The 19,699-nt window shown below is 42.6% G+C and overlaps 1 protein-coding gene across 1 annotated transcript; it reads left to right on the top strand.

Moving 5' to 3' along the window:
• The first annotated feature begins 284 nt into the window (after positions 1–284).
• si:ch211-67e16.11 (uncharacterized) lies at positions 285–19,447 on the top strand. Its single transcript, XM_067604261.1, has 8 exons — positions 285–2,759; positions 3,754–4,035; positions 10,937–11,197; positions 12,376–12,546; positions 13,262–13,393; positions 14,811–14,977; positions 16,351–16,623; positions 16,716–19,447. The coding sequence occupies exons 1-8, from the start codon at positions 2,507–2,509 to the stop codon at positions 16,890–16,892; spliced, it is 1,716 nt and encodes a 571-aa protein (XP_067460362.1). The 5' UTR covers positions 285–2,506; the 3' UTR covers positions 16,893–19,447.
• The last annotated feature ends 252 nt before the right edge of the window (positions 19,448–19,699 follow it).

A 19,699-nucleotide genomic window follows, 5' to 3' on the forward strand; every position in this document is an offset into this window, starting at 1 on the left:
TGAAAATTTATAGTCAAATTTAAAAACTAAAGTTAAACTTGGCAGTAGTCAAAGGAAAGGAACCATTTAGTATATTTGATTTTTTTTTCTCAGGGAAAAGAGGGAAGATCATTCCTAGTTAACTATTGTAAAGAAAATCTGTTGCTATTTGGGGAAAACAAAACAATGAAACAATGGTTAGGCATATACTTCATTTCTAATTTTGCTGACTCTCCTCTCAGCCAGTCTGTGTTTTCAAAGCATTTCATTTGTCTTCACTTGGTCAGATTGACTGCTAAGCTTGGACTGTGAAGAAAACTTCTAGGGACCAAAGTGCCCAAAAAGTGCCTTCTTTCTCCAGACCAGAGAGGCATGTACATCACAAATGTCATCACTAGAGGGCTCAGTGGAGGGAAGACTATGAGACAACATCTATCTTCCTCCCGCCTTTACTCCTGACCTTTCTCTCCTCCCTCCTTGCTCCTCTTGTTTTCCTCTTTCCTATCCTTTTGTCCATTTATTCTCTCAGTACTTCCTTTCCTCCCTTTTTATTCTCATTATTTTTTATTTTTTCATTCTTTCTCATCTCCTTCTTATCTCATCTCCTCTTTTTCATCCTTCCCTTGTTTTTCCACTCCTCCTTCAGTCTTCTCTTCCCTTCCTTTCCCTCACTTCCACACAGTCCTTTCCTCTCTCTCCTTTCTTTTTCTTTATTTCTCTCATCTTCTTTTCCTCTCCTTCTTTCCCTCTTTCTTTCTCCTGTCTCTACTGTTTCCTCACTCCTTCTTCCAGACCCCCCCCCCCCCCATTTTCCTCTCCTGCTTTCCTCCTTTTCTCTCCTTCTCTCTGTCCTCCTCTCTTCCTCACTTCCCTCCTACATCCCTTCTGTTCTTCCTTGTCACCCTCTCTCATTTTTCACTCTTCAGTCACTCATGTCCAGTCTCTCATTGACTCTGGCCTTTCCCTTTCCCTTCTCCTTTTTCCTCCTCTAACCTTTCCTCATACCCTTTCTCTCCTCCTTCCCACTCTTTACTTATCCCTTATTCCTCTCCTCTTTTTCTTACTCTTCTCTCATCATCTTCTCCCCCTTTTCCCTCTGGCATGTCAGAGCTTGAAGAAAGAGGAAGAGGGAGAGAGAAAAAATGTATGTGTTTGTTTGTGTGTGAGTGAGTGAGTGAGTGAGAGAGAGAGAGAGAGAGAGAGAGAGAGAGAGAGAGAGAGAGAGAGAGAAAGAGAGAGAGAGAGAGACGGATAAAGAGACCAGGAGAGAGCGAGCAAACTGAAGCTGAGCAGTGAGCAGGGTGAGCAGCAGGAGTGCTTCTATCCTCTGAGCTGTGGATGACGGGTTGGGACGATCCAGTCTCAAGTGTCACTGAGAGCAAAGAGTCTGCAGGACAAACTGGTCGTCCCAAAAGAAAGAAGAGCAAGAAACAGGATCTGTCTTCTGAGAACTGAGTCTCGTTTATCAGGACAACATTTTCTTACTCCAGGATGATCTATCACCTTCCAAACCAACACAGAGCGTGAAGCTGCTCCGGCTCGGTTGAATAAATCATTCCCCTGAAAGAGGAATAAAGAAGAAGAGGAGGAGGGGGAGGACAAGTCAGTCTATCAACAAAAGACAAAAACAACCAAAAACTCTAAATTTGCTTCCACAGGGACTATTGGATATATTTTTTCTTCTGAAACCCAGAAGAAAAGAGGAATAATAAGAATTTTGAAAAGTAAAGTGAGAAAAGAAGGAGAAAGTCTTTAATTGTAAAAACAACCAAAAGAAAATGTTAGAGTCAGTTTTCTTCTCTCAGATGCAAAGAAAAGATGATGAAGATGGAGTAATAGAAGAAAACTAGTCCTTTAATGTGAAGAAAAAACAAATGTGTTTGGTTTAGCCAATATTTCATTTTACTTTTTCCAAATACAGAAAAAGAGGGAATAAGGAAGAAAACAAATAGAAGAAAAACAAACATAGATGTTGTAGACCAACATTTGTTCAATCTCTCATATGAAAAGCAGGAACTAAAGGAGCAACAAGGAAGAGGGAATATCAGCTCATCAGCTGAAAAAATCAAGAAAAGCATCTGTTGGAGATTTTAATACATCATTTGGACAGAGAGGAAAGGAAATAACTGAAAGAGACTGAATTTGCTGTTTATTGAAGAAGACTGAGAAGCAAGAAAAGTTTTTGTCACCTTAATGACTGACCAAAAAAGGCAAAGGAGAAGAGTCAAGGATGAATGAATAAAAAGGATACAGAGGAATAAAAGGAAAAAGAGGAAAGAGGAAAATAGAAATACAGGAAAAGGAGGAGGAAAAAAAAGAGGACAAGGGGGTTTAAAGTGGATAAAGAGAATAAAAGGGGGAAAAGGAGGATCAAGAGGATAAAGACGGCTAAAGAACAAAAATAGAGACAAAACAAAAAAGGGTGAATAAATAGAATAAAATAAATCCAGAAAAAGAGGAAAAAAATTAAAAGGTGAAATCAAGAGGAAAAAAATAACTAAAAAACCAGAAGAACCCCAGTGTCACAATGAGGCTCCTGATACTTCTTGCAGCACCTCTCTCCATCCTCGTCCTCCACATTGCACTGGTGGCCCCAGCAGGCAGCATGGCCCCGGGCCGGCTGGAGCGCTGGGTCCGCTCAGGCCTCCAGTCGCTGCAGTGGAACCAGCTGGACCGGTGCCTCCGCATGTCCTCGCTCTCTGAGGCAGAGTGCAGGCGGCTCGCCCACCTGCCACTGTCCGCTGTGGCCGTTTACGTGTCGGAGCCACGCACTGCTGCAGGTAGGGAGGGCAAAGGTCAAACATCACTGGGGTGCTTTAAATCGTTTTATCCTGAAGGAGGGTTTGGAGAAGTTCATAGTATACTATGACAAACTGGCAGGAATCTACCAAAATGTAAAGAAAATGGGGAAAATAGAGTGCACAACCACTTTGATGAACAGTTTTTATTGTCAGACAATATAAAAATATGATGAATAAGATAGGATTCAAAAAATGTTTGTGATGTGGTTAAGAAGAGAAAAATCCACTTTATTGATCATACTGATTAAGAGGTGCAAATGTCCACTCTCTCACAACGACTGAAAAAGTCTGAATTTGCAATTTGAAAAATATACTTTTCTTAATTATACTTATCATTTTATCCCACAAAAAATATAAAATCTTAAAATGTTTTAATAATGTAAAATGTTTTAATGACGGGATGGTTTAAAACAAAAAAACTTCCATAATGAATTGCTTGATTGTGTAGTAACCAATCAAAATTTTAATGATCTGAGTGGGTAAAAACAAAATGGAAGTGGAATAATACTTGTCCCCAAATGTTTTTACAGATTTGACTCAACTTGATTTTGTTTAATGGAATTTTTTGTCTCTTATATGGTATTGTATGGTATGGTTATATTGTCACTGTATTACTCAATACAGTCATATCAACAGGAAGTTATTGTTTGAATGGATTATTATACCTCCAATAGTATCAGTATATATGTAGCCAACATATTGGGTATAATAGTGTGTATAACAGCAATGAATGTGTAGCGACTTGGTATTTATTACTACTATACTACCACAATATGAGTCTTCTAATATCAAGTCTTTGGTACTTGTGTGGTATTTCCTTATCAGGATTACCACAGAATCATGGAAATGTAGTGACCCACCAATGCCACACATTGTTTTTCCTATTTTTGTAACCCTTTGAAATGGACCATTAACCTTGTATAGTTTATTTTCCTCTCTCTTGTTCCTCTCTTGTTCCCCTTGCACCCTCCAGGTAACTCAGACAAAGTGCTGGCCATCCTCCCAGACTCCTACCACTCCTCAAGTGGGATGGTGGGCTCCAAGCCGCGGGGGGGTTTCAGTGTAAACCCTATGCTGAATGGAGGGGAGAGTCCCCACAGAAACCAGCAGTCTTTCCCTGGCTCCACAGCCCATGATGCTGTGCTGGTGCTAGACCCAAGCCCTGGGGAGAACTTTGGACACCCAGTGGTCCTCTTTTATGTGGATGTGAACGTGACAAAGAAGAGATGCTCCCATCTGGATGGAATTTATCTGGGTGAGTCAGCAGACAATCTGTACATGCACTGTTAAGTCACTATTAACTTGGTTTCAATTACTCATTACTTGCACATATATTTAACTGTTTGATGCTGAATCATGCATTTCAGTCATGCTGTTTTTTCAATCATGTTTAATTTTTGGAACATCTGAATTAAAAAAAAAGAAAGAAAACATTAAAAACCTGTATTTTGCTGTAGTTAATTTTTGTATTAAAAGACAAGTCAGCCTTCATTAGGCATTTCACACACAGCTTCCCATAGATCTTATAGCAATCATAACTGTAATAGTGGTGTAATAGTCTAGTAGTAGTAGCAATAGTAGTGGTACTGCAGTAGTTGTAAAAGGGAAACCATAGTGATAATGGCAGATAACAGATAGCAGTGGCAAAAATCAACCCTGTGGCCCAGAAATTATGTTTACACAGCCTAATACTAATTTGCAACAGCAAGTACTTTTTCAGAGACACATAATGATGTCTAATGTTCTCAGACAACATATTTCATTTCTTTTCCAATATCTGCTGTTGCAATACAATATCCATCCGTAGCTACTACAGCAGGATTAACAGTGTTTATGGTTCCGTATAGGCACTCGCAGCACTTGGTTAATGTTACAGGAAGATTGTTGTAGAAAAAATAGGTAAAAAGGGGTTCTCCGCCCATCTTCCAACAATGTGCAGATGAATCAGGTGCTTCTCAGATCAGGGACAGCAAACTTTAGAGAGAAACAAGAAAACTGTCTGATGAAGACTTAATAGTGTCAAAACATTAGCCTGTTTGCACCATTAAAGGCTATAAATCAATCAGTGTGCTCCAGTCTTTCTATTTGTTGAAAGATTGTTGTATTGGATAAATACTGAAAAAGTCAACGGTGACTTGAAAAATCTCCTCCAGACATGTTTTAAGACATATATACAACTCTGCTTGGAATAATCATATCACAAAATAAGTTCAAGTACTTTGTTAAAAAAATACTACGACTCACTGTCCTTATTTGAAAATGCAGTATGTATGAATATGCAAATATTTTTCAAGTTGAACTGCTGGACACAAGAAGTCTCCTATAACTGTAAAGTCCAGTCTCAGTGTATGTATGCAAGTTTCATATTGGGCCATGATTGGCTCCAAACTTGTTATGTCACAAATCACAATTAGGAACACACTTGAAATTGAGATTTAAGGTGAGCACGGAAAGACTTTCCCCCGTCAGCAGATCAACGTGAAAACAGCTTTCTAGTGTCAAACTCTGCAGTAATAAAAAAAAAAAAAGTAGTAAGCCAACAGTAATATCAGTAGTATTAGGCCTGATGGTTACAGAGGTACAGTGGTAGTAGCTATTAAAATTAGCAATGTTCACTGTAGCATCAAAAGTTGTATTATAAATAATAGTAAGAGTAGTTATAGAAGTAGAAGTAGTAGCAATAACGTCAGTAGCTAATATTCCAGCAGTAGTGGTGTCATGGGTGGTGTGTATTAGGCAGCAGGGGAAGGACCCAAATGCAGATTATAGAGGCAAGCATGGACAGTTTAGTGAGTTTATTGTCAAAAGAGAAGATACAAAAGCTCACCGGCATGGGTGGCAAGTCCAAACAGTCCAAACAGCAGTATTAAATCCACAGAGTTGCAGGGATGAAGCAGGGAAACATCCAGACAGGCAGGCAAGCAGGTACAGATATGGTACAGGTCCAGGTAACAGGATACAGAAAAGAGAAGCTCAAAAGCACTGACAAAAAGCAACATGACAACTTCAACAATCTGACAAGGGAACAAAGAATCTGGGCCGGTATATGAAGTAAGTGACTGACAGGGGAATGAGGTGCAGGTGGGGAGATGGGCGGGGAAGCTCAGGTGAGGGGAATGATGCGAGTGCAGTGATGCAGGGCAGATGGGAGTGGCAGGATCTGGAAAGCAAGGAGAAAAGTCTGAGTGCATCTGGTGGACTGGTGAAGAATGGCAACCAAAGAACCTGGAAGTGGGAATGCAGCTGGAGGAAGGGACATAGAGCCAGACTGACAGGAACCCCCCCCCCAAGGGACGGATTCCAGATGTCCTTCCAGGCCAGCTAGGAACACCGAGCAGGGTGGGTGCAGGGGGTCTGGAGGAGGGATTCAGGGGCAAGTGGCCTGGGAGCTGCTAGGGAAGCCACTGGGGATCTCAGGCGGAGGGCCTCGGGGCTGGACAGGGGTGGAGCAGGAGACCTAAGGCAGACAGCCTGGGGGCTGGGCTGATGGGTGTAACAGATCTGGAGGGCGACCAGGATGGAGGACCAAAGGGCAGAGCAGGTCTGGATGAAGACAAGGAGGCAGGGCCGAAGGGACAAGTTCTGGACAATGGTCTTGATGCTGGCAAAGCAGCTCTGGAGGACGGGCAAGAGGACAACCAGATGTGCAGAGCTGGCAAAATCGGTGGGACCACTTGGAGGCCAGCGACATAGGCAGGAACGCTCTGGAGGATGGCGACAAAGGCTGGGCCATTCAGAAGGTTGGTGACAAGGCTGGAGGTCAGGAAAGGCCGGTGGCACCAGAAGATCTGGCTGCAGGTCAGGGCAGGCTGCTGGATAAGCATCTGGTATCTGGAGTGCAGCACCGGAGGCCGGCAGCTGGAGTGCAGGACTGGTGTCAGTGGTAATCGACAGCTGAGGGTCAGGGCAGGGTGCAGGACAGGCAGACCACCGGAGTGCAGGGCAGGAAGCAGGCAGCTGGAGGTCTGATAAGGTGTCACGAAGACAGCTGAGTGATGATCAGGGAGGTCTGGCTGTTGGTCAGCAGAAATGGCCAACTGGAGTTCTAGCTGTGGGTCAGCAGAGTCAGCTGACTGGAGGTCTGGCTGGGTGTCAGCAGGGGCTGCTGACTACAGGTCTGGCTGGGCGTCGTCAAGGGCAGCTGACTGGGATTCAGGCAGGGTGTTGGCAAGGACAGCCAAAGGGGGTTCAGGCAGGTGTCAGTAGGGGTGGCAGACTGCTGAAGATTGGGCAGGACATCAGCGGTGATGGCCAACTGCTGGGGGTCTGGCAGGATGCCTGCAGAGGCGGCCGACTGCTGGGGGTCAAGTTGGACGTCAGCAGGGGTGGCCAACGGCTCGGGAACAGGCTGGACGTTGGCCAAGACAGCTGATGGTTCGGGAACTGGAACAGGCTGAGTGTTGGCAGGAGCAGCCAACAGCTCAGGAACTGGAACAGGCTGAGCATTGGCAGGGGTGGCCAATGCTCAGCCTGGTGGTGCTGTGGCAGTGGAGAGGTGCTGGGCAATGGAGACTCTGTGGCGCTGGGCTGCTGAGAGAGCCAGTGGTGTTGGGCTGCTGAAAGAGCCAGTGGTGTTGGGAGCCATGGGGACCCACCTCCTTTTGGGGACTCCACAGTACCCTGTGATAATGGCAAGGCAAGTCCCTTCAAAGGGTGACCACTGGATGTCAGAGTGGCTCCTCAGGTGTTCCATATAAGGCTCCTAGGGTTCAGGAAATACAGGATCAGGACAGGTGAGTAGCAGGCTAGCCGGCTCAGGACAGGCAGGCTGCAGGCTCATGAACCCAAGCCTAATCAACAAGAGTGCAGGCTGGTTGCTAGCAGTCCAGGGTGCAGGCTGAAGGCTAGCAGGCTGGAGTGCAGGCTGAGATGCAAGCTGAAGGCTATGATGCTGGTGGCTATGATGCTGGTGGCTAGCATGCGGCAGGTTAGCTGGCTAGGAAACAGGCTGAAGGTTTAGGAGGCCGGACGCTAGCAGACAAGAAGGCTAGAGCAGTCGTCAAGTTCACTGCAGTTCCATCTAGTACTTCTGCTGGGCAAGGCCTGGAAGAAACCTCCCAGAATGCCTTTATCCCGGTGGTGTTGCTGTAGTAGTTCAAGAAAGGATTATGGTGTGAATTACCTCACGGAGTGCATTTGCTGGGTCCATGTTTGGTCAGATCGTTCTATCATGGGTGTATTAGGCAGCAGGGGACCCAAATGCAGACTATAGAGGCAGGCAGGGACAGTTCAGTGAGTTTATTGTCAAAAGAGAAGATACAAAAGCTAACAGGCATGGGTGGCAAGTTCAAACAGTCCAAACAGCAGTTGTATTAAATCCACAGAGCTGCAGGGATGAGAAAGGGAAAAGTCCAGACAGGCAGGCAAGCAGGTACAGATATGATGCAGGTCCAGGTAACAGGATACAGAAAAGAGAAGCTTGAAAGCACTTACAAAAAGAAACATGACAACTACAACGATCTGACAAGGGAACAAAAGATCTGGGCCAGTATATGAAGTAAGTGGCTGATGAGGTGCAGGTGGGGAGATGGGCGGGGAGGCTCAGGTGAGGGGAATTAGATGATTGCAGTGACAGCAGGGTGGATGGGAGTGGCAGGATCTGGAAAGCACGGAGAAAAGACTGAGGGCATCTGGTGGACTGGTGGAGAATGGCAACTATGGGAAGTGGGAATGCAGCTGGAGGAAGGGACATAGTGCCAGACTGTGACAAGTGGCTGCAGTTGTAGTTGTGATAGTAGTCAAAAGTAGTAGCAGTGACAGCAATAGCAGCAGTAATATTAAGCTACCTCTAAGGTTGGCATGCCTGTATGTGTTTTATTTAGTGTGAGTATAAAGTTCTGACTTTAACTGAAGCAGAAGAGAAAGTGAAAGTTGAATGTATGTGGTCTCACTCTTTGAAAGCTCCATTTATAGCTCATTGTTTTATGTAGGACATATTCCTGCTCAGAGGGGGTTCATCCCTGCAAGCTCCTCAACACTTTTTGCCATCAGCAACACCTGAAATCTCTGTGTGTGCGTGTTTTCTTGCATTTCTATCTTTTTGAGAACCAATTTGAGTTTTAGACCTTTAGAGTGAAGACATATTTGCAAAGTGAAGACAACAGAAACTGTTTTAAGACTTAATTTCAGCATTAAGTATAATTTTGGCCAAAGCTACAAAAGCTATGAGAAGACCCAAGTTTTAATAAACCGGAACTTTCTTTCAAGTGTAGAGTAAAGGTTAAGGTAAAGCATGCAGGTCTGAATGTCCTCACTTATATGTGTATTACGTTTCATCTTCAATGTTTTCCATCCACACTTTTTTTCTAAAAGTTTTCCATCTACAACAATTTTTTCTGTTGTCTCAATACAGATTCTGAGGAATCACTATGGAAGGTCAGAGGGGACAGTTGTTTCATAACACTTAAGGCAAAGTGAGAGTATTTTGGTCGTATTTGTAAAAGGTTTGACAATCTTACATCCGTGTTTCTGAAAAGCTCCACTTTTGGTGGTGGCAAACAACAACCTTACTGTGCATAAAAGGCCAAAAGGGAGAGTAAAAGAAGTGTTTCAAAGTGCTTTATTAATGAAGAATTTGGTCTAAGGGGACAGGAAGTGAATGTACTCTGGCATGGTCCTCATAAGTTCTGTAAAAGAAGCATGTGTAAAGTGCAAGTTGCTGACCTCCCGCTGTGAGAGAGGTTAGGGCCAGATGTTGAGGTGAATTTGGCCCTGTGCTACACAAACACATACCTGTCAATTATTTATACTCACACACACAGCACTGTGCCCCCTGCTGGGTCCTGTAGATGGATTTGGACCAGTGTCTTTTAAAGCCAGACTGTCTTTGAACCTTATTTAACCTGAAGAGGAGAGAGGAGAAGGTAGATGGCAGAAAAGAAGAGAGGTTCAGTAAGCAGGGAGGAAAGATGGAAAGAAAAGGGAGGAGGAAATGGGAGAAGTAGAGAAGTCACTAAAGGCGAAGCTCAGAAAAGAAAGAGAATAAATGGAGAATGAGGGACAAGGAGGAGAAAGAGAAGAAGGGAGGACGAGGAGGAGAGCAAGTGCATATGAGAATACCAATTAAAGTAAATCAGAGGTTCCATAAATGTTAATTCCAGAATGGTTGAGCTGCATTTTGTTCAATTGTAAAATGATGAAAGGGTGTAAATTTCCCCCAAAAAAGCTCTTTGAAGGCACACACACAACCAAACACAACAACAACAAAAGTTTTATTTGGCCAAGATTTGACTTGATTTGTAGGTGTCATTTTTACTATGTTTTATTCATATTTTTAACCATGTGTTCAGCATCTTAAAGCACTTATTTGTGTTTTTCTGTTTTCTGTTACAAAATATCATGGATTTATTAAGAGAGCTGGATATGGCGTCGCCACTCAGCTTTGCTGCCAATTTGTCCCAGTGGCCAGTTACAGTACTGCAATGAAAAAAATCTGCAGCCCAAAAAGCATTTTCCCCATAGACCACCATTCATTTTAAGACACATCTGTAAAACTTTTGACAGGACAACTGCAAACAAGGTTAATTATCACACTATGTATTATGCTTTTTTGCATTCATAAAGGTTTCATATTTGAAAAACTTTCTTAGAACCTAGAAAAGCATAGTGCATGACGTCATACCAATGTAAAGTTTATGGACTGAGCGGGAACGTGTCAGCAGGAGATACACTAATGTGTATTTGCAGTAGGCCACACAATGCAGAAGCAAACCCAAATATCTGTTTGAATACCAGATTTTAAAAATATCTGTTATAAATATCACTTTGAAATCAATGCAAATTCAGTTGGCACTGCTTCAACATCAGCCAATCACAGACAAGAAAATGGTCAGGTGACAAAAATATTTTGTGCAAGGTGGTGAGAGTGAAGCAATGGCTCCCTCTTTGTTGCCAGAATAATAGAAGTTGATATTTTTTAAGAAGACTCACATAAGCCTGCTGTAACAAACATTAATGAATCAGATAACAACATGCCATTTTTACCTTTTCAGCTGAGAAGAGAGGCCAAGCAGTGATGGAAAAAGTGTTTGTTATTTAATCCATTTTAAAATCTTCAGACACATATCTCCAACATCAGGAAATTGTGACTCTAAACCTATTCTAAAGCTCTGGATCATCACCTTCTCACACTGACTTCTGACTCTCTGTGTCCTCAGGTGAGGAGTGTTTGACTCTGGCGTTGAAGAGTCGTTGTCAGAACCAGCTGAAGCGTCGGCAGGCCGGGCCTGAGAGGCTGATTGGTAATGGCCATGGCCGCCTTGCAGGTGCATCTCTACGCAGTGGTACCATTAGTGGTCCGGTCAGCGGTGCTAGTCGTCTGGTTGAACGTGCCGTGGGAGGGCTCTGTGAGGTCCATTTCCTCCCACTGGTGGTCGGAGTGGGAGACAGCAACCGAACACAGAGACTCAGATGTGTTGGTAAGTCTCAACTCACTGCCTTTAATAGGGTTCAACAGGTCTGAACAAATCCCAGCTGATTCCTTTAGACTAACTTGATCGGAGCAGTTGGAATGCTATTTTTCCTCTATTGTTGGAGCAGTTTCCCGCTTTTTTCTTTGTCTTTGTGCTAAGCTAGGATAAACATGCCTGTGTCTCTACCGAACGCTCAGATCAAATTAATATCAGTCTTTTCATTTAACCAAAGGTAAAACAATAAATATTGATTTATTTCTGAGAGATGGAATATCCTCGAACATAACACAGAAGAAAGTTGTATCAAGAGTCTGCAGCCATTCTAAAATTTGCTATAGCACTAAACACAAAGTATATCTGAGGCTGATGGAAATAACATTAATTTTATGTACTTTAGGTATTTGGTCTAATAAACTAAAGTACTGAATAATCAGACATTTCACTCAAAACCACAAATGTCGACCTTGCGGAGATGCTAGAGGATAGGTCAGGGGATCACTTAAATCAGAAGGATTCATCCTCTGGGGACCTTGAATATCTGTATCAAATTTAATGTGAATCAATCTAATAATTTGATATATTTTCCTCAAAAGCAAAATTGTAATAGACTATCTATCCCAAGCAAGTTTTGCTGGTTGATTTTCTAACATAGTTTTAGCTTTGAAAAGAGGATACTAATATAATGTTACATAGTTTTGGTGAAATTGGGGTTGTTACACTTCACCTGAGTTTTATAAGTTGAGTGGCATTCTGTTTCAGTTTTCCTGGTAGGAGGCTTTCTGAGTCAAATGCAGAATTATTCTCATGTTATGCCAAGACCACCCACACCTGCAGCCTCTGCCAGCAACCTGGGCCTCGTGAGAAAAACTGCTGGGAAGAGTTTATATTGCTGTTCTGGCAAACATAGAGAATCCTCAGGATAAAATCACAAACCCACCTTTGGCATGCTACAAATATGAGGAGATAAAGTATTCCTTAATTGTTGATCATGACCCATTCAAATCCACTGTGTGCTGAGTATACGGTAAGTTTGACTCGCCCTAATGTGAGGAAATGTGTTTAATGTTTCAACACTGGGGGTCTGCTTTATTTAGAGATTGTTTTCAAGATAAACACATGTGCATTTTCTGTGAGGCTGATACCTTTTTAATTTCTGAAAAATTCCATGCCCCTGCCTCCTGCAGACCAGGCAGAGTTTGCAAGGTGCCCTCAGCCGCTGCCCATGGGCTCTCCCAGTTTGCCCGTCTCCAGCTGCGAGCTGAATAAAAACACCAGACGCTGCCACCAGCAGCCGCTGGCTACTCACCTCTCCTGCCGACTCTACCAGACCTGTGACCACGCTGTGCTCATCTCAGGTAGGACTTGTGTGGTTTTTTTTTTCACATTTGGATTGTTCTCACCTGTACAGTATTTCCAAAACACTAAAATGTACTTAATTTAAGTGTGGACCATGAACAGCAACATCCTCGATCCAACTAGGGACATTTCCCATCTCTCTCTCTCCTCATTTCCTGTCATCCCTCTACTGTCAACTCTCTAATAAAGGCATGAAAGGGACTGCAGGGTTTGTGACATCACCCAGAGCTTTATAAAGGGATTAATGTCTGGAACACACCACATACCTCCAACTTGTGTATATACTGTATATATACACAATGCATACTGTGTTTCAAGAGAGAAATTGTTTTTTATCCTCAATACCTCAATACAGTAAGTTTACTTAGAGCCAGTACACTGTGCTAAATCAAGCTAATGTACGCTTGTACTGTGTGCTATGTAAGCAGAGAGCTTTATTCTCCACCCTTGCATTAGTGTAGGAGCATCTTGCATGGAGTTCAATGCTGTGAACTCCACACCTTTAAAATCCAACAAAAAGTCTAACCTCAGTAACTAGGACTGAGCAAAATTGTTCCTCCTGAGAAGCTCCCAAGATCTCCTGTTTTTCAAAAATTCTCAAGCTGTAAAAAAGTTCAAAATATTTTTGAAAATATTTTTATGGTGGAAAAAAATCTGTAATGTGTATGGTTATTGTAGAGTTCATAAAATAGTGTGTGTGTGTCCGCACTGCAGGTGGCTGGCAGCAGCAGATAACATTCCACCGTCACGTGCAGAATCTTCAGAGGTTCTATAGAATGCTCCGGATCAACGGCTTCCATAAAGATCACATCAAGACCTTCTTCGCCAGCAGTGGACAGCTTCCCGGTATGCCTTAAAAGTATGACTGCATTCACACCAAATCCGGCAATGTGGTACCTTCCTGTAGGGTTGTGAGGAGGTGTGGGCGTGTTTATTTGTGCTTTAGAACATAACCACTGTGAATCAATCAGAAAATAACATTTTATTTCTCCGAGTCCCTGCTTTGTTCTCACTACCACCGCTCCCTCTCTTCATTCACTCTCTAGCTCGTTCGACCACTGCTGCTCTCTCTCTCACTAAGGCTCTCAGCTCTCTCAGGCTCTCTTTCTCTTTTTCTCTCATCTTTTTTAAAATGAGTCGGGGAGCTGACAGCAAAGCCTAACTTTACTTTTAACATTATCAAACGAAGAGAAATGTCCTCCCCTCATCCTAGTAATGTCTTTGTCTTCCCTCATGGCAGGGTTGTACAGGGCGTCTTTGGTCTGATCGCTGGCTCACGTGATTGGCCACTGCAGTGTGACTTTGAGTTGCGTTTCAGCAAAATGTGATTCTGGTTCAACTGGTTCTTCCCGCACGGCCACTGTGGTTTTTTGCTGCAGCCCATGCAGTCCCCACTCCTCCAGCCTATACGCACTACCCCCATTCAAACAAATGGGAGGACTGGTGGTTTTCCTACATTGCCAGATTTGGTGTGAATGCAGCCTATGTCTGTCTGTGTTTTGGTGGGAGGTATCCGTAAAGGGCGATGTAAACGCTGTCATTCACTTCTCAAGTGGAGAGAAAAACATCCACAGAGCACAAATGTAGAATATAATTCAAAGAAAGCAGTTGCCTTTTTTAATCATCTAAATATCTGACAAAGTTCTCTTTACACAGTGTGATCTGAATTATTCAACCACAAATTACCTCTTTCAAGTGTTCTGAGCCCTGATTTATAACATAACATTTTAAACACAGCAAAGCTGCTTCTGAAGAGTTAATACAACATGGGTTCAATTTCTGTGCCTCCCAGTTTTACCCATGAATGACTGAATGAATGAATGTACTTTATATATATATATATATATATATATATTATGTTTTCATACACAGAATGCAACTCAAGTTAAAAACCATGCATGTACACAAGGAGGAAGGGAGAAAATAAGAACGAGTGTTATTATTAATGAAATAGTATCTACACAGTTTCTTTGGAAAAAAAGAGAAAACAATGCAAAGATTTGAATTCTCTTTTTTCTCCTTGTGCTGATTTATCTCAGGAGCAAAGAAAAGCAAAGATGGAGATTGATTTAAGAGAGTTTAGAGGACACAGCACAGAATTTAGATACCTCTAAATGAAGAAAGATTTATTTTGCAGTAAACAAAGGAACACTGGTTGTGAGCAGGTTTTTTTTCCATTTGAATGCGAAGAACTCCACCAAAGCTTGAACTGACCATTTCTATAACATGCATGACTCCTCTCCCTCATCTCTTTCCCACACAGAAGAGGTAGAGGGTGTCTACTCGGCAACGGAGAAAGCGGTGATCCGTAACCACGTGTCGTACGTCTGCAGGAAGCAGCACTGCGCCGACTCGCTGGTTCTCTACCTGAACTCGCCCACACGCAACGACGGCACCATGCTGCTGTGGGACGCCAACCTCAACGGCATCGTAAGATAGAAGAAGACACACACACTTATAGTGGTCAGGTGCTGAGAACAAATGGGTTATTAAAAGTGTGTGTGTGACAGAACAGGCTGCTGTGTTCGAAGCAAATCACCAACACAAAACAGTGAAATGATTTATCTGACACACATGGGAGCCATTATCAGCCTGATAAGGAGATAATTCTTCTGACCACACACATGCACACACAAGGACCTCCCAGACTACAATATTTCTGTCATCACATTCAAGTTTCTAAAAAAAAGAGGAAATGAGCTCACATAGTTGAAGGCAGTTATTACAGAGACATGTTTAACACAAATCAACAGGTCAGACTGGGTGCAGTAGGCTGGGGTCATGACTGTGAACAGGTCCTGGTAAACAGGATTTACAGTTTTATCTGCACTGTGTCTTTATCATCTGTTATAATATCAGACAACGTCCAGTGATTTTGCTGTCAGAAAAATGTCAGTGGAAGTCAATGGATACAGAAGATTAGCACATTAGCTGGTTTGCTAATCAGATATGCTAACAGCCAGACAGTGCGGGTTACATGAGAAGATAATAAGCTAGACTGCCAATATCTGAGCACAAAATCAGTCAAAGGTATCAGAGATGAAAAGGTTCCCAGATCAGAAACAGACATGTCTGTTAAATACTACAAAAACTTAACCAGCTGGTTCTATTGCTGAGGACCTCAAATTTGGCTGCTAAAGGGGCTGTTGGTCTGTCATGTGCAAATGCTGCAAGAGTGATTTAGTTTGATGGGGAACATGTGAAAAATAGATAAACTACAGATAATGCTCCCATGAACATTTATTGGTATACCACCATGTGACATTTTGAGCGTTAAGCTTGAAATGTTATGAAACTCGCTCCATGAAATAAATGTTCATGGGAGCGTTATCTAGTGTGTGGACTCTACTTTTCCAACTCACATGACTTTCACAATATGTCTGCTCTTAAGGGCAACGCACACTGGTGTTTTATTTTTTTGTGTGTAAGCTCACACTCTGGCACTGTAATGTCAGGATATGCTACTTCCCTATTTTTTCAGAGTCAGTGCTCCAGAAAAGCATCAGATTTGACCCTCAAATTGGCTCATCCTGGCTACTGTACATTGCACATTAAAAATAGTGCTACAGGTGTGAAATGATGCAGCGCTATGTGATGTGGGTGGTGTATGTTCCCCCTTACTTTGTCTTATTTAACACTTCTCTGTGTGCCCTCACCATCTTTCTCACTTAAATTCATCTTGGTTTATTGTTATGACACTTTATCAGAAACATTGCCAAAGTTTGCCTCTTCATAAAATCTAAATTTAAAACACTATTTCGCTCTGACATGTCTCCTCTTTCTCTCTCTCTCTCTGTTTCCAGGCTGATCTAAAAGAACGATACTCAGTCAACGAGCTGCTGGCCGACCTGGCCGGCTGCAGGGCGACTCGTGTTTTGCTGTTTGTGGATCAGAGCTATAGTGGCGTTCTGTCCAAAAGGCTGCGAGGGTCACAGAAACACCTCAACGTGGTTTTGATCCAGAGCCAGACACGGCAGACCCACAACCACCAGAACCAGAAGCTGAACCCAGGCTGGGAGGACAGCAGCTGGTCATACATCAGCCCTGCAACCTGCCTGCTGGACCACCTGGAAAAGGTATTTTATCACATTTAAGACTTTTTTTTCTTTTCACTTTTTTTAAACAGTCCTCTAATCCCCTCTTCTTCTTCTACCAACAATTTTATCAGGGTGCTGGGATGTCTCGCCTCTTGGAGCCGTGGGCCGGCCTTTTAAACGTGACGCTGGCAGGTGCCCCCTGCAATGCCACACCGCCACTGACGGATGGCGAGATGCGACGGGAGTACCATGGCTGCCAGAACCTGCCAACTGCACTCTGGCACCAGAAACACAGGAGGACCAACTGAGAGAGAGAGACACAGAGACTGACCGGGAGAGAGGGAGAGAGAGAGAGAATAGAGAATGATTTACCTAGACACACAAACACACACATACACGCACAGAAAATACACACACGTTTGCATTACATACATGCATACTTGCAGTGCTGGTGTTTGTTGGACACTCGTGTGTGTGTGTGTGTGTGTGTGTGTGTGTGTGTGTGTGTGTGTATTTTCTGTCCTAACTCTGAACTCAGACTGTAACCATGGTGATGACAGCTCATCCCAAGGGGAGTGTCCTGAACACCGTGTAAACAGTGTGTGTGTGTGTGCATGTGTGTGTATGTGTGTGTGTGCGTGTGAGTTCAGCAAGAGGACAGCCACTCTCTCTGAGACTATTGCTAGTTTACACTCGGGTCAGTGTGTATATGTGCGTGTGTGAAAGACACATCTCCTGGGCACTTTAACATTTCAGAGCCAATCATTTATCTTTATTATTGTCTGTTTGACAGTTTTTTCTTCCTTTCCTCTTTTCTCCATTCTGTCCTTTTATTCACCATTAGTCAGCTCCGTTCTTCCTACCTTTCCTCTCTTGATCTCCTTTTCTAACCTCCTCTCTACTTTCTTTCCTTCTTGATTCCTTCCTTCCTCTCTCTACTTGCATACATCCTTTCCATCCACTTCTGCCATCTTTTTTCCTCCCCCCCCCCTCCCTTCTTCTGACTCTCATTTCCTCCTGTATTTCTTTTGGCTGGCAACTGACTCCTTTTTCTGTCCATCATTTTACCTTTTCCTCTTTTAGCTTGTTGTTGTCCTTCCTCTCGTTCCACTTCTCTTTCCTTGCTTTGACAGTGTTAGAAAAAGTTGAATACTGGAATGATTTTTAACTCACAAAACACTGAAACATAAACATCCACTTTTTATGCACATTTGAATCTGTGCATAGGAAAACTGGAATGAGAACCTGCGAAAAACAGTTTACACAGTTTGAATCAAAATCAAATTTGAACTCTATGGACACTTACTAGCTTTATCTGTAGCTTTCAACTGTATCTCGCAGTAGAAGGCTCTAGAAAGAAGACCACATAAGTCCACAAATATAGCTAGTAGGTGAACCTTGAGTTAAGAATATTTTTCACACTACTGATCAGTCATTCGCAGTATTCACAGTGTTTTTGGAGAGGGGGTGAAATATGAGTCTCTGCCTCTTGAACCAAACTGCTGCTCGCTCCTCTCAAATTAATTTGTGTAGAGGTTTGTTCAGTACATCATATTCAAGCAGAACCATTACTTATTAAAACATTCCCACAGTCAACATTCGGGTCATCAAAACTATGTCCCACTACTCAAGGCCTCTCTTACAAGACTTGCTTCCTCTTTCAGGCTTTGAGTCTGACATTTGACTCTTACTAAGCCAACACATCCCTCACACCTAAATGACAAAATAGGTTGTTTGTCAGAGCCCTCAAAAATGACCCATTTTCTGATCTGATGCTACCACCACGACCACCACCACACCCTCACGTGTCACTGTGATTGTAGTTGCAAAGTGGGATAGATTTAAAGTCCCATTAGTTTTTTCCTTTAGGTATCTCATAGTTGGAGCTCTTCCAAGACTTAAATTGACATTAACTAGGACTCCCAAGGTACATTTTGGCAGTGGTGAGACTTGTACATTTAACTCCAGATTTTCATAAAATCCAGAGGTTAAACTCAACAATCTAAACAGCTTATTTGGTGCTTAACATAAAAGTGAGCACACAAAATTGTTCATGGCTGCCCCTGTGGTCTTCTAGGAATAACGGCCAAAACTACAAAAATAAGACTCAGCTTAAAAAAAATGAATTTTGCATTCAAGCAGAGTGATATCTGATGTCAGGGAGTTTATAAGATTTAGAGGTGGAGGACTTTTTATGCAGCTTAAGCTGTGGAAGAAGGAAAGAGAGAGACACTGAGACAGACAGGAAATAAGAGATTGGTCGGCAGTGATCATGATTAAGATATGAAGCACTGAGACTGCCCTCACTGCTACACAGACTGGCTATGGCATTTTAATAAGGGCACATTTTCTGAGGGAGTGTGTGTGTGTATGTGTGTGTGCATGTGTGTGTGTGTGTGTGTGCTGAAACACATAGACAAAGGCTGTTGGTATAAAGTGCATCACATGAAACATGCACATCCATGCACACGTTCTAATATAAACTCATCCCTACACTAACAACTTACATGTTGTCCTGTACCTTTGGTGGTACTCTGTGATTTTTTTTTCTGTACATTACCTCCTGTCTTTTCTTCATCCCAGTAACCATATACACCCTCCCTACCTGCTGTGTTTTGTATTGATGTTCAATGTTGTCTGTTTTACATTAGAGATTTGTTTATTCAAGAGATGGAAGTTGATCAGAAGAAAAACTTTCCAAATGCGTGGGACATTTTGGACCAGAACTGTCCAACAAGTTGACATGTGCATATTCACAGTTTGTGTAATGATCTGTACAGAGTGTGAGATGTAATTAAACAGAAATGTTTCTAGTTGCATGCAGCAAATCACAAAATATAGTCAATAAAGTACTTTTAGAAACCATCCAAGTATATGAGATTTATTTTTCTGGTTTCCAACTCTAAAGTACTGATGAGATGACAATAACTTGAACTGCATCAACAAGATATAAGACAAAATAGCATTAAAGGTGTAGCTGTAGAGGTGTGACGCGATACATATTCTAACAGTTTCACACTATTCCGCTGATTGACACAAAGAAGCGATAAAAGCAGCGAAGAAGAAAATTGCAAGCTTGTTAACATAAATTAAACAATGAAGAATTTAAAATATT

This window comes from Thunnus thynnus, chromosome 11 (genome assembly GCF_963924715.1).
Source record: "Thunnus thynnus chromosome 11, fThuThy2.1, whole genome shotgun sequence".
Classification (NCBI taxonomy): Eukaryota; Metazoa; Chordata; class Actinopteri; order Scombriformes; family Scombridae; genus Thunnus; species Thunnus thynnus.